Source organism: Simochromis diagramma, unplaced genomic scaffold, assembly GCF_900408965.1.
Source record: "Simochromis diagramma unplaced genomic scaffold, fSimDia1.1 OVJJ01000261.1, whole genome shotgun sequence".
Classification (NCBI taxonomy): domain Eukaryota; kingdom Metazoa; phylum Chordata; class Actinopteri; order Cichliformes; family Cichlidae; genus Simochromis; species Simochromis diagramma.
In genome coordinates, this window is record NW_024387206.1 from 12,977 (window position 1) to 31,736 (window position 18,760).

The 18,760-nt window shown below is 37.9% G+C and overlaps 2 protein-coding genes across 2 annotated transcripts; both read right to left on the reverse strand.

Annotated features, from left to right (window-relative positions):
• Positions 1-396: 396 nt before the first annotated feature.
• Positions 397-3,990, reverse strand: LOC120746012 (NACHT, LRR and PYD domains-containing protein 1a-like). The gene is made up of 3 exons (XM_040051234.1): positions 3,817-3,990; positions 2,591-2,670; positions 397-2,432 (listed from the first exon to the last, which is right to left on the reverse strand). Exons 2-3 carry the CDS (start codon positions 2,643-2,645, stop codon positions 1,198-1,200), a joined length of 1,290 nt encoding a protein of 429 aa, XP_039907168.1. The 5' UTR covers positions 2,646-2,670; positions 3,817-3,990; the 3' UTR covers positions 397-1,197.
• A 9,735-nt stretch (positions 3,991-13,725) lies between these two features.
• LOC120746007 (NACHT, LRR and PYD domains-containing protein 1b allele 3-like) lies at positions 13,726-16,894 on the reverse strand. Its single transcript, XM_040051229.1, has 2 exons — positions 16,786-16,894; positions 13,726-16,337 (listed from the first exon to the last, which is right to left on the reverse strand). Exon 2 carries the CDS (start codon positions 16,319-16,321, stop codon positions 14,945-14,947), a length of 1,377 nt encoding a protein of 458 aa, XP_039907163.1. The 5' UTR covers positions 16,322-16,337; positions 16,786-16,894; the 3' UTR covers positions 13,726-14,944.
• Between the last annotated feature and the right edge of the window lie 1,866 nt (positions 16,895-18,760).

Genomic DNA, 18,760 nt, shown 5'->3' on the forward strand with positions numbered 1-18,760 from the left:
AGAGCTAGTTATGTAACCATTTTATTTTTACATTTGATGGTTACATGTTTTGATATTCACATTTTTACATATTCGAATGTTTACACATGCACTTTCAAAGCAGTAATAAGTACGTACTGAATGCTGCAGTTACCTGAGTCTAGGATTTCCTGGCTTCTGATTGGCTAGCGAAGTCTCATGGGGGCTGCACACAGGAAGTGTTGTTTTTGTTGTGTGGAGATTAAAGGTGCTGCTAAGAAAGTTATCCATCTTCATCTTGCTGTTTCTAATAGTTCAGAGAGATTCAGAGCCACATAACGAACCGTCATGTTACATTTTTAACACCTGAAATGTTCACATGGGTCGAGCGTGTGAAGGCCTTCAGTGTCATTGTGAGGAAACTCAAAACAAACTTCATTACATGCACAAGTAATTTATTTTCATTCTTTCTTTTTAATTACAGGGCGATTGATTCAGATAGACAATACATAGCATTTAGTACTCAAAAAAAGTTGGATTCAAGTCAAATTTACGGTGAACACTGAATCATAAAGTGAACAAATCTTTAGCAAATATAGAATATTTTAAGACTTGACAACAATAAGCAATCACATCAGATCATTTTGGGCCAACAAGATCAAATTCCTGCTGTTTGTTGTAGCCTCATTAAAAAAAAAATATCCACAAATACACAACAGAGATGGATCAAATATATACAGATACATCTGGAAATTACTGCACAATAACAATTTTAGTTTATTTTTTTTAGCTAAAACACATTAAAGTTGCAAATATGTGTTTAATATGAGGTTAAAGCGCAGACATTTACTTTTAATTTTGGGAGTTAAAAAAACTAAAATAATGGATTAACTGTTGGAAACTTTTTTATACAATCTTGTATTTCACATTAACAATTCTGTTAAAAGTTGTTTCAAATTATGAAGATAAAATGTGGTTTGTGTTTGCACTTTTTTTACTCACTACATCCAGTCAAAGGAAATCTCAGTTTAAACTAAAGATATTATTATTATATGTTAATTGTTGTAATCAGCCATATAACATTAATATTAATAGCCAGTTTCAGTCTAGAGAAAAAGGCTGGATTCAACTTTGCTTAAAGATCAAAAAGAGCTGGAGCAGTCCTATTTCGATCAAACTAAGATGTTGAGGTTTGTAAGTGAAGCCTGAAGACAAATTCAGCAAAATTTACCAGATGCCTCAAATCAGCCCAACGTACTCACAGAAGAAGGAGTCAAGTTCACACAGAGACTCAGTCATCTGTGAAGTAGCACGTTCACCTTTGTTCCTCACAGTGTCGATAACAAAGCGAGCTCTGTCACTTCTGTTTTGTATGACGTTTGCTTCCTCCATCTCAGCATCAGTTATCACTTTTTTCTCCAGCAGTTTGTCCATCAGACTGCTGAGAACAGGTCCTGATATCCCTTTAATAATGGAGCTCCGTACATTTAACAGCTTCTCATTTGGAGGGAGACTCAATGTTCTCACTCTGTTGGGCAAAAGACAAACCTCACTTTTCCAGACACAGCTGGAGCTGCTCTGGTGTGTCAGACTCAGGTTAACATCTGTAATGACTCTGTTGAAAATCACCTGGAATGATGCAACTGAGCTGTTAAAATACTCTCCATGAAACTCTGCTTCATTTGGTTGAACTACAATCAGGTCATCATCAGGAGCAGTGGACAGAGTGTAAACCTGCTTTGGAAACAGACTACATCTCGAAGGTATGTCTATGTACATCTCTTCACCATTTAATTCCCTCCTGGTACGCTTAACATGACGAATCACTACATTCCTCGGCACCAACAACACACTGAGGACAGACCTGGGATGAGGATCAACTGGGGGTTTGTAGAAGAGGAGAATCAAAGCTTGGACTGGGTCAGGGGGAGAGTTGTCATCTCTGACAATACCATAACCAGAAAACCCTGTGATGTTTATAACAACGTGAGTTTCTGTTATCTGCAGAGGGGTGATAAACTCGATATCTTCAAGCTTATCCACATGAGCGACCTGCAAGAACTGACCTCCACCTGTGGAGATGAGCTCACAGTGTGGGAGATGAAGCTGACACACAGACTGCTGCTGACATTTGATGTCAAACAGGGGTCCTGCAGGATTCTTGTGGTGTTGGGCCAGCAGCCTCCTGTTCCAAGGGACAGTCCTGTAAACCACGTCTCCTTCTGCCTTCATGACAAACACCAGGCCGGTCACACTGCACTGGTACAGGCCTGGACAGGAGCACTGGAACATGTAGGTTTCATCATCAGACTCATCAGCAGTGATGCTAGGTGTAAACTCTTCAAAGCAGCTTTTTGGCTTCATGTCACGTGAACTTGCTGCTTGTGTTAAATCCTTCTTTAATGTTGTTCTCAGTGACGGCAAGTCCTTAGAGCGATTCACAGAGTTGGATATTTCACTCGGCTCATGGAAATCTGCAGAGAAATAAAATAGAGGATTCAATGGCAGTGGGACAGTTTGTAGATGGGAAGCAAGAGGGCAAATCAGCCATCTGGAACAATTCCCTCAGAAATCTGCTTTTGGGTCCAGATTTTCCTCATCATCACACAAAGTAATCTCTACACTCTCTTACTTAGACTTGGATCCTCCCGTGCCGATTGGCACATCGGGTGACAAGGGAACGCCATCGAACTCGGTCCGTCGCAGCACTCTCTACCACACAGCAATTTAACAAAATATATGATTAACAACAACAACAACAACAACAACAACAACAATAATAATAATAATAATAATAATAACAATAATAATAATAATAATGACAATAACAATAACAACAACAACAACAATAATAATAATAATAATAATAATAATAATAACAATAACAACAACAACAACAACAATAATAATAATAATAATAACAACAATAATAATAACAATGACAATTACAACAACAATAATAATAATAATAACAATAACAACAACAACAACAACAACAACAACAACAATAATAATAATAATAACAATAACAACAACAACAACAACAATAATAATAATAATAATAATAATAATAACAATAATAATAACAATGACAACAACAACAACAACAACAATAATAACAACAATAACAATAACAACAATAACAATAACAACAACAACAATAATAATAATAACAACAATAACAATAACAACAATAACAATAACAACAACAACAACAACAATAATAATAATAATAATAATAATAATAATAACAATAACAATAACAACAACAACAACAATAATAATAATAATAATAATAACAATAACAATAACAACAACAACAACAATAATAATAATAATAATAATAATAATAATAACAATAACAATAACAACAACAACAATAATAATAATAATAATAACAATAACAATAACAACAACAACAACAATAATAATAATAATAATAATAACAATAATAATAACAATAACAACAACAACAACAATAATAATAATAATAACAATAACAACAACAACAATAACAACAACAACAACAATAATAATAATAATAATAATAATAATAATAATAATAACAATAACAATAACAACAACAACAACAACAACAATAATAATAATAATAATAACAATGACAATAACAACAACAATAATAATAATAATAAACAGAAGAGTTAAACGGTTTCAGTGAAAGAACTCTGTTAAGCTCAATTAAGAGTTAAGAAGTTCATTTCTGGTCTCTGCTGGATATTCTTATTGGAAACAGGAAAATTGTATTGTTTTTTATGTGTTTTGTTCATTTATTTATTTTTGCCTAAACCTACATGCAGGACAGACAAGAAAACCAAGAAAAACAAAGATCTGACTTACCCAGTGAGTTGTCTATTGGGTTCTCATAACCCAAATCTTTCAAACAGATTGTCAGATGTCTTTTTATATGATGGATGGATTGGCTGGATCATGTGAGTCCTTCCTCCTTCCCACCTGAATGTCGTGTCATTTGAGAGTTTTTCAGTTTGCTCTAGCAAAACAACTTCCCACAAGTGCCCACAAGATCCGCTGTAAAATCAGAATTTCAGCTGGCTGTGTTTGACCACTGACCAATGGTTTGAAGCAGCCCTCAGCGCTCATGTAACAGCTTTTTATATACTGTAGAATATAGAAGTCTAAATCCACAGCAAACTTTCAAATCATCAGCAGCAGCAAGTAATCTGATCACAGTCTGCACAGAAAATCTGCTGGCGATCACAGTACAAAATGTACACCACGTAGTCTAAAGTGAGTGATTTCTCCAGGCAGACTACGAGTCCGAGGTCGTAAATGACCTTAAATAATGTCGCTGGACCGAGGAAGCCAGTGATGTTACATTATTTCTAAAGGCTTCTGAAGGGAATCTGATATTGAAATATCACAACATCACTTCTCAAAGAGCTGTTTACCATTCAGTCATTTAAGTGTTTGATAATTAAGGAGTTTAATTTAAGTGATATAATATTTTGTGCAAATAGAGACATGATGCAGCTCTCTGTGTATGTAAATGTTTCTGAAAACCTTTTTATTGCTTGAATTAGAATTTAAGCGTATTAAGTGAAAAACCAGTTTTTTTTTTAAACTCAGTTTTTATTATAATTTACAACATTGCAACTTGTACTTGTCAATGTTCGCAAGTAGGACAGTTACAGGAATAGCAATGCAGAAGTACAGATTAAAATAAAAACTGCAATAGGGAAACACAAACAATGCTAGGAAGCCAAACAAAACAAAACACAAACAAACAAACAAACAAACAAGAAGAAGGGAAAAAAAACCCAAAACTTAATGTAATACTAAATAACATGTGACAATCTTAATAGCCATAAATAAACACAAAGAAACAGACCTAAGCTAAATTATTGAAACAGTAAAGCATGTATGGGTCGCCAACGCTCAGTAAACAATTCTCTCTGAATCCGCAGAGCAGATGTTATTTCCTCCATCTGGTAAATCTTTCTTACTTTATCAATCCACATATTATATGAAGGTGGGTCAAGATTCAGCCATTTAATGGTGATACACTTTAGTGCTGCTGTAAACAAGATTCTTAAGAGATACTTTTTATCATTTCCCGCAAAACCATTTGGTAATACTCCTAAAATGGCTCACTGTTGGTCCTTTATTAATGGTTGTTAGAAAACTGTATTGAGAGCTTTATATATGTCATTCCAAAATTATTTTTATTATTGTTTACAAACCTTACAGAGAAAGGCTGAAGTCATAACTTGGACAGGAGCAGCTGGGAGATCAAGTCAAATTAAAGCTTTTTTCAAAGCATAATTATGGAGAATTTAAAAATATTTGCGGAGAGCAGGAATCACAAGTAGAGTCCAAATGTTTTTAAAATTAATTCTCGAATGTACAGTTCAAACTCTTACTTTTAAGTGCATTTATATTGTTCTTCTCTTTGTTTAAAATCCAGGTTTAAACAATCACTTCACATAGTTCGTGGTTGTTTGTGACATAAACAGTTCATTTCTTGACTTCAAACCACATCCTCTTTTTTTTAAAGTGATGGCATTTACCCGTTTCGCTGGTGAACAAACCACACGTCTATACATTGTCACGCAGATGTACAGACTGTGACGTGCATAACCTTAAGTCACGTGACGATGCCTCGTGCTTTTCGCGAACACGAGTGGAAATTTCATTTTGAAAGAAATTTGCATGAACGTCAGAGTTAGCTGCTTGATTTTATACAGGTGTGACTGAAAACACAATTTCAATGTGGCAGAGAAGACATGCACGATGGTTTCACCGACCTCCCAAAAAAATCAGGTTCCACCAAGATTTGAACTCAGATCACTAGATTCAGAATCCTGAGAGCTAACCATTACACCATGGATGATTTTAATAACAGGTTTGTTTATTTTTGTTTATTTTCTATATACTCAGCGGGTATGTTGAGTTGAAATCAGCAGCTGTGCACAATTCTTCAGCTCGATGTGGGCTAATTGTGTCAAGATGGTCGAGCAGTCTAAGGAGCTCCTTTCAGGTCGCAGTTTCCCCTGGAGGCGTGGGTTCATATCTCACTCCTGACATTGAGTCTTCACCTTTGCTGTCAAATTCCTGGCCTGGAATAAGTCCACCCTTGCTGATACCAGTGAAACTGTTCCAGTACATGAAGTACTTCACTTCAAGGTAAACTGGCCAAGATGAACAGTTGTTTCTGTTTGTCACATGATGTACAACGATCAGTCTGTCTGCACAGAAAATCTGCTGGAGCTCAAAATGTACAAATGTACACGACTTAGTTTAAAGTGAGTGATTCCCTCAGGTAGACTGGAACTTAGAGTTCCCCCACGAGTCTAAGCTCAGAGCTTAAATAATGTCACTGTAATGGAGCGAGAAAGGCAGCAACGTTACATCACACATTTCTGATAGTGAATCTGATACTGAAATATCAGAACATAAGTCTTCTCAAAGAGCTGTTTACCACGTAAACTGTTTGATAACTCAGCGGTTTTATGTAAGACATATAATATTTTGTGTAAACAGAAACATGATGCAGCTTTGTGTTTACGTGAAACTTTCTGAAATCTTTACATTTTTTATATGAGAATTTAAATGAATTAAGTGAAATGTCAGAAAAGTGGAGAACATGAAAGCGTTTCACCAACAATATGATTATACGTAACAGCAGACGACATCGTCTTTCCTTCAGTTTCATTCATAAGTCACATGATTGTTTTTTTTCACTGTGAAAATAAAAGAAAAGTGTTTGTAAAACTTTAAAAAAAAATTGAATTCATTAAGCAAAATTGTCAAACTTCAAAAACGCATCATGTTGGGCGATGATGGTGGTGGTTGTTGTTATTTTGTACACCTTTGTAGACTTATTACTGGAGACTCTCACAACCTCTCCACACTTGTTCATCAGACTTGATGTTTTTGAATTATCGCATAATTTTCTCCTAAAATATCAGAGAAAGACTGCCATGTCCCACCAGGAGGAGGCCCCGGGGCAGACCCAGGACACGCTGGAGAGATTATATCTCTCGGCTGGCCTGGGAACGCTTTGGTGTTCCTCAGGATAAGCTGGAGGAGGTGGCTGGGGAGAGGGAGGTCTGGGCTTCTCTGCCTGGGCTGCTGCCCCCGCGACCCCGGATAAGCGGAAGAAAATGGATGGATGGATTTTAAAATGCTAGGCAAGAGCGAAAGCACTTGGTCTATTTACAGCGATGTTTAGAGGTGAATTTAGATACATTTTCTGTATTTGTGCATGAATGCATGAATATAATTATTCCCCAACTCAGCTATAGCCGCTTTAATTGTGTGGATGCTGATTAAATAAATAAACTTGAAGTAACGTTTCCCATCAGAGACATCTCTAATGATCAGCGTGCACTGTGGCACTGAAACTAAATGGAGAAATTAAACATTGAGATGACATGTAGAGCTCATGGGTTAAATGTGGCGCCTCTCAAGTAACGAGTCTGGAGAAAAATGGCAAGAAGCAGCATTAGGCTTACAAAACAAGCACTACAGGCACTCTACGGCAAAGATCACCTCCATCATTACTGTGCAGTAACACCTCTTTTTGGAGATGGGTGCTATATCTTTTGGTAGTTATAGCTATTACACTTTTTAAAATATTACACTTTTTTCCTTTAATTTGTCCCATTGAAATTAATGGAAAACTTCCACAATTCTGCTAAAACTTGCTTGTCTTTGAAACTTAACTACATGCTCATACTTTCACCTAGAAACTCCATTCAAACTTTAAAACGTTCTCAGATGATTGGGCTATTCCTGTGTGATTCAGCTTTTTCATATCTGTTACCGTTTTCATGTAATGCCTCTTTAAGTTTTCAGTTGCAAAATTGTGATTTTTCACAAAATACATGTGTTGTTATGGTTGCTATGCAATTAACTCAGAGTGGACAGTGAAACTTTGCCAATTTTCTCTTCATGTCTGAACAACTTCTTGCTACTCGCTCAATTTCCACTCAACCTCCTCAAATTATACATGAAAACGTAGGTATTTTTGCTGGCTTTCAGAAAATGTCACTGTCACTGTTGTGGAAGTTACAAATTTTTATCAAATCGCCTCAGAGCAACACAATGTCTGAAAACTCTCCATACAAAGTTCATCAGACTCGATGTTTTTGAATAATTGCATAATTTTCTCCTAAAATATCTTTATAGAGAAAGACAGCAATAATGTGTCCTGTGTGTACTCCTGGAAGCACTTAAATTCCTGGTCTGGAATAACTGGCCTGTGCTGTACAATTCCTCTAACACTGCGTCCTGTAATCCATAACTCAGCTTGCTGACACCAATAAAAACTCAGTGAAAGTGTTCCAGTAGATGCAATACTTCAGTTAAAGGTAAACCAGATAAGATAAGCAGTTGTCTTTGTTTGTCACGTGAGTTACCCGCTGATACCTGCGGTCAGTTAGATCTTTTTCAGGTGACTTTAAATAGTTTTAGTGATGAAACTAAGAAAATCAGCTGTGTGGGGTCCAAGCTTCTGATGTTAGTCTCCATTTCGGTGTATAAAATCTCTGCAGTTAACACGACTGTCGTCACAGAGCAGAAACACTGCGGTGAATCAAACACTCTCCCTCTACAGTCTGACCTCACACAGCTTTATCACCTTTAGTTTTTCTAGGTCCATTCAAGTAATGACATGATCCAAATTTTTGTTATGAGATGCCCAACGCTGACACTGGTTGAGCTTCTGTGCAGATGTTTTGAACGACTGCTCCGAGGTGTGGTTCAAAACTCCCAAGTCACGTGACAATGGCTAATAGTGGTTTTGCATGTTTTATCCCAGCTTCAACACCTGGCTTACCTGCTGCTCCAGGCAGCAAATCAGTTATTTGGGTTGGAACTTGATATTACTGAAATGCTATACTTACTTTTATCACAAGCAGGCTCATTTGCATGTATAAAACTATGCAATACCCCTTGTTGTTAATACTTTTGCTATGGATTGTGAAGACCAGTATAGGCTAATTTTACACATTTTGCTGCATCTGTTTTTAGTTTCTTTTTACGGTTGTCTCTCAGTTTTTCAGCTGCATCTTTCCTTCACTTCTTCCACCCTATATTTTTTTACAAGCTGCGTGAGCGCACAGCTAAGGTAGGGGAGGGGCTGGTCGCATTAAGAGGTTTGATTGGGCAATCCAGTGTCAATACTGAAAATGAGGTGTGTCAATGCTTGTACGGCTGGTGCGCAGCAGCCTCTTAGGCTGCACTGCCGGATCAAAAGAGTGACGGTCCATCCTGTAATTTATGACAGATTCCAGTCCAGTCCTATCCATGTAAATTCTCTTCCAGTTAATTCAGTCCTGGTCTGTTTTACTTGACAAATCGCTAAATTCATCTGCAGCAACAACTTGGGGTTTGTTTGTGACCTCCACCTGTGGAGATGAGCTCACAGTGTGGGAGATGAAGCTGACACACAGACTGCTGCTGACATTTGATGTCAAACAGGGGTCCTGCAGGATTCTTGTGGTGTTGGGCCAGCAGCCTCCTGTTCCAAGGGACAGTCCTGTGAACCACGTCTCCTTCTGCCTTCATGACAAACACCAGGCCGGTCACACTGCACTGGTACAGACCTGCACAGTAGCACTGGAACATGCAGGTTTCATCATCAGAGTCATCAGCAGCGATGTCAAGGATAACTTCATATTTTTATTTTCAAACATGTGTTTTCAATTTGTAAATGTGAATATTTATTGAACCATGGTCATGGTGAACGTTTAAAAACATTAACAGTGAAGTCAGGTCAGGTCCGTGAAATGTTTAACCATGCACTGCATTTGAAATGTGCCCCATAATAAATAAATTCCTTTTGTTGTGCAAAACTGTGAAACTGTCACGTCATTAACAGAAACCTTGTTTGTAGTGAAATGAAACTGACTGTTAAAATCAAAACTGGGCACTAAAGTGAAAGAGCCACATAGATGGACATTCGTGGTGGAAACTAAACAATGGCCAGTCTGCATATGAGAGCAGTGATGACTTGAGTGTTGTGTGGTTAAAGTTGCAAGTTTTTTTATGCAATCTTGTATTTCACATTAACAATTCTGATAAAAGCTGTTTCAAATTATGAAGATAAAATGTGGTTTGTGTTTGCATTTTTTTACTCACTACATCCAGTCAAAGAAAATCTCAGATTAAACTAAAGATATTATTATTATATTTTAATTGTTACTGTCAGAATTAATAATTTAAGGTTGTCATTTATGCTTAGAAATATTTAATCATTTGTATGCTGATAAAAATCTTATCCTTATTAGGTCTGATAAGATTCTGTGTTCACTTCTGTACCATGAGATGAGAGGAAGCAGCCTCGACGTTATAATTTCCATTATAGCTGCAGAGACCCGACTGTCTTGTTCGTTATCTCAAAGTGCACACACATTTTCACACCTTTGAATGTTCTTTGAGACATGACCTACTGCAAGTTCTTGTTTGTTTTGTATAGTTTAGCAAGACGCTTACTTCTGCTTTTCTGCATACAGTTTAAGTTCATTGAAAGGTCGTATGTCTATGTATAGTATGGCTGGAAACACACACAGAATACAGACACTGATGTTGTTCAAGAATGTCACGTGTATGTGTAATTGCATATTCATGAATGATTGCTTGCTGACAATAAAAAGGGCTCTAGCGAAGGAATCAGTTGAAGTTGGTCGAGTTCAGGTGAAGGAATCTTTTCCCCGACTTTGGCTGACAAAGAGCTCTGTCTAGTCTTGTTTTGTCGTGCAGTTAGTGGTCTCATGTTCCAGCGGGGTTTGTGCCATGTAACATTAATATTAATAGCCAGTTTCAGTCTAGAGAAAAAGGCTGGATTCAACTTTGCTTAAAGATCAAAAAGAGCTGGAGCAGTCCTATTTCGATCAAACTACGATGTTGAGGTTTGTAAGTGAAGCCTGAAGACAAATTCAGCAAAATTTACCAAATGCCTCAAATCAGCCCAGTGTACTCACAGAAGAAGGAGTCAAGTTCACACAGAGACTCAATCATCTGTGAAGTAGCACGTTCACCTTTGTTCCTCACAGTGTGGATAACAAAACGAGCTCTTTCACTTCTGTTTGGCATTACGTTTGCTTCCTCCCTCTCAGCATCAGTTATCACTTTTTCCTCCAGCAGTTTGTCCATCAGACTGCTGAGAACAGGTCCTGATATCCCTTTAATAATGGAGCTCCGTACATTTAACAGCTTCTCATTTGGAGGGAGACTCAATGTTCTCACTCTGTTGGGCAAAAGACAAACCTCACTTTTCCAGACACAGCTGGAGCTGCTCTGGTGTGTCAGACTCAGGTTAACATCTGTAATGACTCTGTTGAAAATCATCTGGAATGATGCAACTGAGCTGTTGAGATGCTCCTCATGAAACTCTGCTTCATTTGGTTGAACTACAATCAGGAACAGTGGACAGAGTGTTAACCTGCTTTGGAAACAGACTACATCTTAAGGGTATGTCTATGTACATCTCTTCACCAATTAATTCCCTCCTGGTGTGCTTAACATGACGAATCACTACAGTCCTCGGCACCAACAGCACACTGAGGACAGACCTGGGATCAGGATCAACTGGAGGTTTGTAGAAGAGCAGAACCAACGCTCGGACTGGGTCAGAGAGTCTTCCTCACTGACATTACCAAAAGCAGTGAACCCTGTGATGTTTACAACAACGTGACTTTGTAACAATGTGACTTTGTAACAATGTGACTTTGTAACAACGTGACTTTGTAACAACGTGACGCAGCTTCCTGTGTATGTAAATGTTTCTGAAAACCTTTTTATTTTTTAAATGAGAATGTAAGTGTATTAAGCAAAAAATCAGAAAAGTGGAAAACAAGAAAGCTTTTAATCAATAACATGATTTTACTCAACAGCGCAACATTTTCACTTTTTATTTGTTTCATTCATCATGAGTCACCTAAAAAACGTAGCTTTTATCGTCAGTCTTCCATTTTAAAATGTGATGTTTCTGTTCTGCTTCTTTGTTAATCTATAATCTAATCTATAATTTTTGAAATGTTGAAATATAATGAGGAAAAATAATTTGAAATGTTGATGAATGTTTTTGGTCTTTTATTATTTTTTTCCCTCTTTAAACGAAAACGAGAAATTACAAAAAGTTTGTGATGTAGATGATGTAGCAGGACCGTGTCCATCAACTGGGCTTCAAATGAACAGAAGAAAATCCTAAAGATTGAATTTGGATGTGTGTAGCTGAGAAATCAAATCAAGGTTTATTCAGAGAAGACCAGAGGATATCTGATTTTAATTATGGAGAATTTAAAAATATTTGTGGAGAGCAAGAATCACAAGTATAGGTTTTTTGGTTTTTAAAATACAGGTGTACACACGGGTGCTCACACCCACAAACTACACCCTTTTTGGCTCCTACCTCAAAGCACACTGTGCGCTGTTGATATTACGTACTGCACAATAATGTTTAATATTTAGTATTTACTGTTATATTCCCATATATCATCATGATGTTGTTTATTCTATTGGTCTCCTTTTCTTCTGCTTGTTTTCTTTTTTCTTTCTCAACAGGTGATCCAGGTGATCGATATATGCATTTTTGTCTGCTTATTTAGTTGGTTTTTGTTTTTTGCCCTTTATCCCCATCCCTCTTGTCCGCTGTTTTTTCCCCCCTCTTCCTTTCTCCCTTTTCTTTTCCTCATTCAAGTCTGTCCCGTATCTAGCAAGTGAAAATAAAAAAATAAATAAAATAAACAATAAAAGGTGAATCAAATAGACCATTACGCCAATATATATATATATATATATATATATATATATATATATTGGCCTTATTCCAGGCCTGGAGTAAGTCCACCCTTACCGAGGCTGAAACTGTTCCAGTACATGAAATACTTCACTTAAAGGAAAACTGGACAAGATGAACGCTTGTTTCCATTTGCCACGTGATGTACAAAGATGGCAAAAAGCAGAAAAAAATTAGAAATCATCATCAAGTAATCTGATTACTATCTGTCTGCACAGAAAATCTGCTGGAGCTCAAAATGTACACAACTTAGTTTAAAGTGAGTGATTCCCTCAGGTAGACTGGAACTTAGAGTTCCCCCACGAGTCTAAGCTCAGAGCTTAAATAATGTCACTGCAATGGAGCGAGAAAGGCAGCAATGTTACATCACACATTTCTGATAGTGAATCTGATACTAAAATATCAGAACATAAGTCTACTCAAAGAGCTGTTTACCACTTAAACTGTTTCATAACTCAGCGGTTTTATGTAAGACATATAATATTTTATGTAAACACAAACATGATGCAGCTTTCTGTGTACGTAAAAGTTTCTGAAATATTTATATTGTTTATATGAGAATTTCAATGAATTGAGTGAAATATCCGAAAAGTGGAGAACACGAATGCGTTTCACCAGCAATATGATTATACGTAACAGCAGACGTCATGGTTTTTCTTTCAGTTTCATTCATACGTCCCGTGATTACAATTTTGTTTTTATTTTCACTGTGAAAAAAGAGGAAATATATGTTAATATTGTGCTTCTTTATTTTCTGTTATTTTCTCAAACGAAATGATAAAAGTGTTTGTAAAACTTTTATTGTTTTTTGTTTGTTCTTATTCATGGAACAAAAAAACCTGTCAAACTCCAAAAACGCATCTTGTTGGCGATGATGGCGATGGTAGGAACATAGGTTTAAGTTTACCGTAAACAGAAACTTTTCACAATAACTGACTTGTACATGGGATAAAGATGGATGATTAAAAATAACTTTTTCCCTGAAGGCCTTTATTATTATTCTTTACTATTTTCAACAAACCTTACAGAGCAAAGTTGGAGTCATAACTTGGACAAGTGCAGCTGGGAAATCAAGTCAAATTAAAGCTTTACCCAAAGCATAATTATGGAGAATTTAAAAGTATTAGCGGAGAGCAATAATTACAAATATAGTCTAAATGTTTTTAAAATAGCTTCTCAAATGTACAGTTCAAATCCTTACTTTTACTTTTTTTTTTCTCTGGTTAAAATCGGGGTTTGGGTGGTTGTCTGTGAAACGTGCTTTTCTTTACCACATCCTCTTTTTTTGGAATTGATGGCATTAACTAGTTTTGAACAGACCGCACATGCATTGTGGCGCAGATGTACAGAGTACCACAACTGTCAGCAAAACTTTAAGTAACGTGACAATAACCGTCTCGTGTTGTTCACCAGTGGATTTGCATGAACCATCAATAACATTATGAATTAAATGAGAGGAACAACCCCACGCAGTTCTCAGGATTCCTCCATGCTCTTCTTTAAGCACCTATTAATTGTTTGCAGGGTCTTATAGGAGGTCTCCCTGCTCCTCCGATGACAACTTAAGTTGGCTGATGAAATAGGGTAACGGAAGAAGGTTAAAGGTGGAGGAGAGATGGAGAGACTTGAAAGAAAAAGTCAGAAAAATGCAGCATAATTCTGAAATGCCTGAAATATCGATTACCAGTCATTTATGTTCTAGAATCGATTCTCATATTAAAATATCGATATTTTAGTAATTTGGGGTAAATTTGTAGTTTATCATTAACAGGAACACAGTGGATAGAAACTATATCATTCGGATTGTCTGCATTGGAAGGAACTACTTCCTCTTCCGCCTTTCACAGTCATGTGTGAAATATGGCTGTATTAATGTGTCAGCCCCTGGCGTGCGCACTCACAACAATGGTCTATGTGTACGTATCATAAACAAACAAAAACACAAAACAAAGAAACAAAAAACCCCAAGAGGATTCACCACAAGGTACAAACCAGATTTCAGTCTGAAGATAAAGGTCAGGATTAAACTTTGCTTAAAGATCAAAAAAAGCTGCATTAGTCCTATTTGGACAAATTAAACTAAAATCAACCTCCAACACAATGATGCATGGGCGACACTGGATCACTCGTGGTTATTGATTTTGTAGCTGAAGCCTGAAAGACTCAATCAGATCTAGGCAAACATAACAAAATTTGCCAGATGCGTCAAATCAAAAAAAGATTTCTGTGGAGGAAGGCGTCAAGCTCACGCAGAAACGCAATCATCTGTGAACTGGCAGGTTCACCTTTCCTTCTCACAGTGTCGATAACAAAACGAGCTCTATCGCCCCTGGTTTGCATTGCGTCTGCTTCCTCCCTGTCACCATCAACCATCAACCCTTTCTCCAGGAGTTTGTCCATCAGACTGCTGAGAACAGGTCCTGATATCCTATCAATGAATGAGCTCCTTACATTTAAAAGCCTCTTATTTGGAGAAGCAGTCATGGATCTAACTCTGTTGGGCAAAAGACAAACCTCTCTTTCCCAGATACAGCTGGAGCTACCCTTGTGTGTCACACTCAGGTTAATATCTGTAATGATTGTTTTTAAAATCACCTGGAAGGTTGTGATGGAGTAGTTATGCTCCTCATCAAACTCTGCCTCATTTGGTTGAACTACAATCAGGTCATCGTCAGGAACAGTGGACAGAGTGTAAACCTGCTTTGGATACAGAATACATTTTGAGGGTACATCTATGTACATCTCTTCACCAACTAATTCCCTTCTCTGGTTTTTAACATCATGGATCACAATGTTCCTTGGCAACAACAATACGTTGAGGAAGGATCTGAGATTAAGTTCTTCTGGAGGTTTGTAGAAGAGCAGAACCAAAGCTTGGACTGGTTCAGGGGGAGAGTCTTCATCCTTCACAATACCAAAACCAGAAAACCCTGTGATGTTTATAACAACATGAGTTTCTGTTATCTGATGAGGGGTAATAAACTCAATGCCTTCATCCTTCACATGAGCGACCTGCAAGAACTGACCTCCACCTGTGGAGATGAGCTCACAGTGTGGGAGATGAAGCTGACACACAGACTGCTGCTGACATTTGATGTCGAACAGGGGTCCTGCAGGCTTCTTGTGGTGTTGGGCCAGCAGCCTCTGGTTCCAAGGGACAGTCCTGTAAACCACGTCTCCTTCTGCCTTCATGTTAAACACCAGGCCGGTCACACTGCACTGGTACAGGCCTGCACTGGAGCACTGGAACAGGTAGGTTTTATCATCAGACTCATCAGCAGTGATTATAGGTGTAAACTCTTCAAAGCAGCTTTGTGGCTTCATGTCAGGTGAACAGGTTGCTTGTGTTAAATCCGTCCTTCGTTGTGTTGTTCTCAGTGACTGACGCCGATCTTTGTTCTGGATCATTGCATTATATGTAATAACACCAGTATGTTTGATTTCTTCTAGGCTTTCCTTCCCATTAACACTCTGACTGTTAGATTGTGTGTTTATTGGTACAGAAGTCTGTCCATTAAGCTTTTTCTTCAGTGGTGCGTCTCCTGCATCAAAGCAGTGCAGATGTTTCTGTCTGAGTTTCATCCTGTCTTGTTTGCATCTGTGAAACATTAAAAATAAACTCTTCATTACAACACTTTTCCCTCTCAACTCTTATAAAACATTTTGAAATAGTGTGATCTCAGATTTGTTTTAAAAGAGATCATGACAGAAATTATTTAAAACTCTGTGCTGCTAGTTTGTTCTCAGCATATGTAACTTTTTTAAATAAAGGAATTTGGCAAATAATAATAATAATCACAAGATTATTACAAGTTAAACGCTTTCAGTAAAAAATAAATGCATAGTATTCACACAAGTGCAATTAATAGGTCCGTTTTCTATCTAGGCTGGGGACTAGCAGTGCTGTATTGCATTTCTAATTTGACCTTTTCTTATGAAAACTGACATCAGAATAAACTCGATAAACTGGATAAACTATGTAAACTTATCTAGTTTTACATAAACCTACATGCATTAAAGACAGAAAAAAAAGAGATCTCACCTACCCAGTAACTTGTCCGTCGTTTTCTTATAACTGAATCTTTTAGACAGGTTGTCATGTCTTTTTATTCCAATCTGTCGTGTGACTCCTTCCTCTTTCCCAGCCGACTGTGATGTCATTTAGGGGTTTCATAAGTGGCAGCCTACCACAGTGATTAAGATAAGATAAGATAAGATAACCTTTATTAGTCCCACACGTGGGAAATTTGTTTTGTCACAGCAGGAAGTGGACAGTGCAAAAGTTATGAGGCAAAAATTAGAATACAATAAGAATAAATACAGTACACAACTGTACAGAATAGAATAAAATACTATATACAGTGTGACCAGGAGATATTTTATTTTGTGTTCTTATAGTCAGTTATCCTTGATCAATCATTTACCATTGTTGAATCAGTTGACAGAATAATCTTTGAATCACATCTATGTTACTCTGAGCAAAATATTAATGCACACAGACGATTAAAGTTGTTGCACCACATTGCAATCACACCAGTCCTGTTGGATTCGGGCCTGTCTGCGTTCAGTTCTGCACGTACGCCGGCCTGTAACCACATGCACGCACTTGTATAACACATGCACGTTTACATACACACTTAGTAATAATAGGAGGGTCGTCTGAGGACAGTTTTTCTGATAGATACACTTTCACAAAATGTACAATGTAATACACACTTGTTTTTCTCTACAAGTAGCATTTGAAGTCCATGTAGGGAGAACTGTTTGAGTGGGCCCACCCTGTTATCATTTCCAGTAATATCTAACTGTGAGGGCGTCTCAGGACATGGTCCCTGTTTGACACACACACACACACTTACAATAGATATACACACCACACACACACTGGTTTTCTCCGAGTGCTGGACTGAGTGGAAACATCTGGAGGCCATATAGGGGAACTTTCTGAGTTCTGGGAACTGACTGATACTTATCATGTGACTTGACGTCATCATTGTAATAAAAACCTTGTGACGTGGTTGTTCGGGGGAGATCAGCGCTTAGAGGCTTGTGCTGCTCATCTTCCCCATATGTACATATGTATAATAAAATCACCTATTCTGACATCTACTGAGACCATGCAGTCGTTTGTCTTCTCCCCAAATTCGAACCGTGACATTTTGGTGCCGAAAACCGGTTTGGGGGGAGACTAATGGAGCTTGGCTGACGGTCTAGTGGTGTCGGACGGACAGCCAGGAGGCCGACTGAGTGATGGGCCCCGAAGTATGAGAGGTAAGCACCACCTGTTGATGGATGTCCAAAGGTGCTAAATTGGAGATTAAGCTATAATAAATGTTCACTCAGTGGGGCTTCTGTTCTGTCTGTGGTGATCTTGGGTAATTAGTTTTGAAATAAGGAATATTGGTCTGTCTAAATTAATTGTTGTTTATTGTGGGAGTGAATTTTGAGCTAAGAGGTTATATGTGGTTAAGACAATACGGTTTAAAGTGTTTAAAGAACAGGTGGGTTGACTGGATGCCAGCCAGTCGCTCGGTAGTGTAGGGAATTTGGTTTAATCGATCAGCAAAAACGCGGTTTTGGGCCTCAGATAATTAAACTGGAGGCGGAGACCTCGCAGTGATGCTTATAATATATTGAGTAAATTGTTTAGGACTGGGGGCGGGGTCCCCTAAGAGCGCAGCTGCTCAGCGCCGTGGCGGCGACTCCTGATCGCGGACGCGTGGTTAGGCTATTTGCTCGGTTGGTTGCCGGGGGAGGTCGAGCACCCCGAAGAACCAAAGTGGTCGACGGAGACCACTTTCTTACTGCGCTAAATTGATCAACAGTTCGGGGACCGGCCGCGACCACTCAACGTTGTTGGCCTGTGAGCTTTAAGTAAAGCTGAAGGCGTGGGTTTGATACTAGCGCCAGAAGTGGAGCTCCTTCCCAGCTGCGGGAAACGGTTATAAATTAATTAGTATTTAGAAATTAGACCGCGGCCGGCGAGGGCGTTCCCGACGCGTGTAATTGATCAGCAAGGCG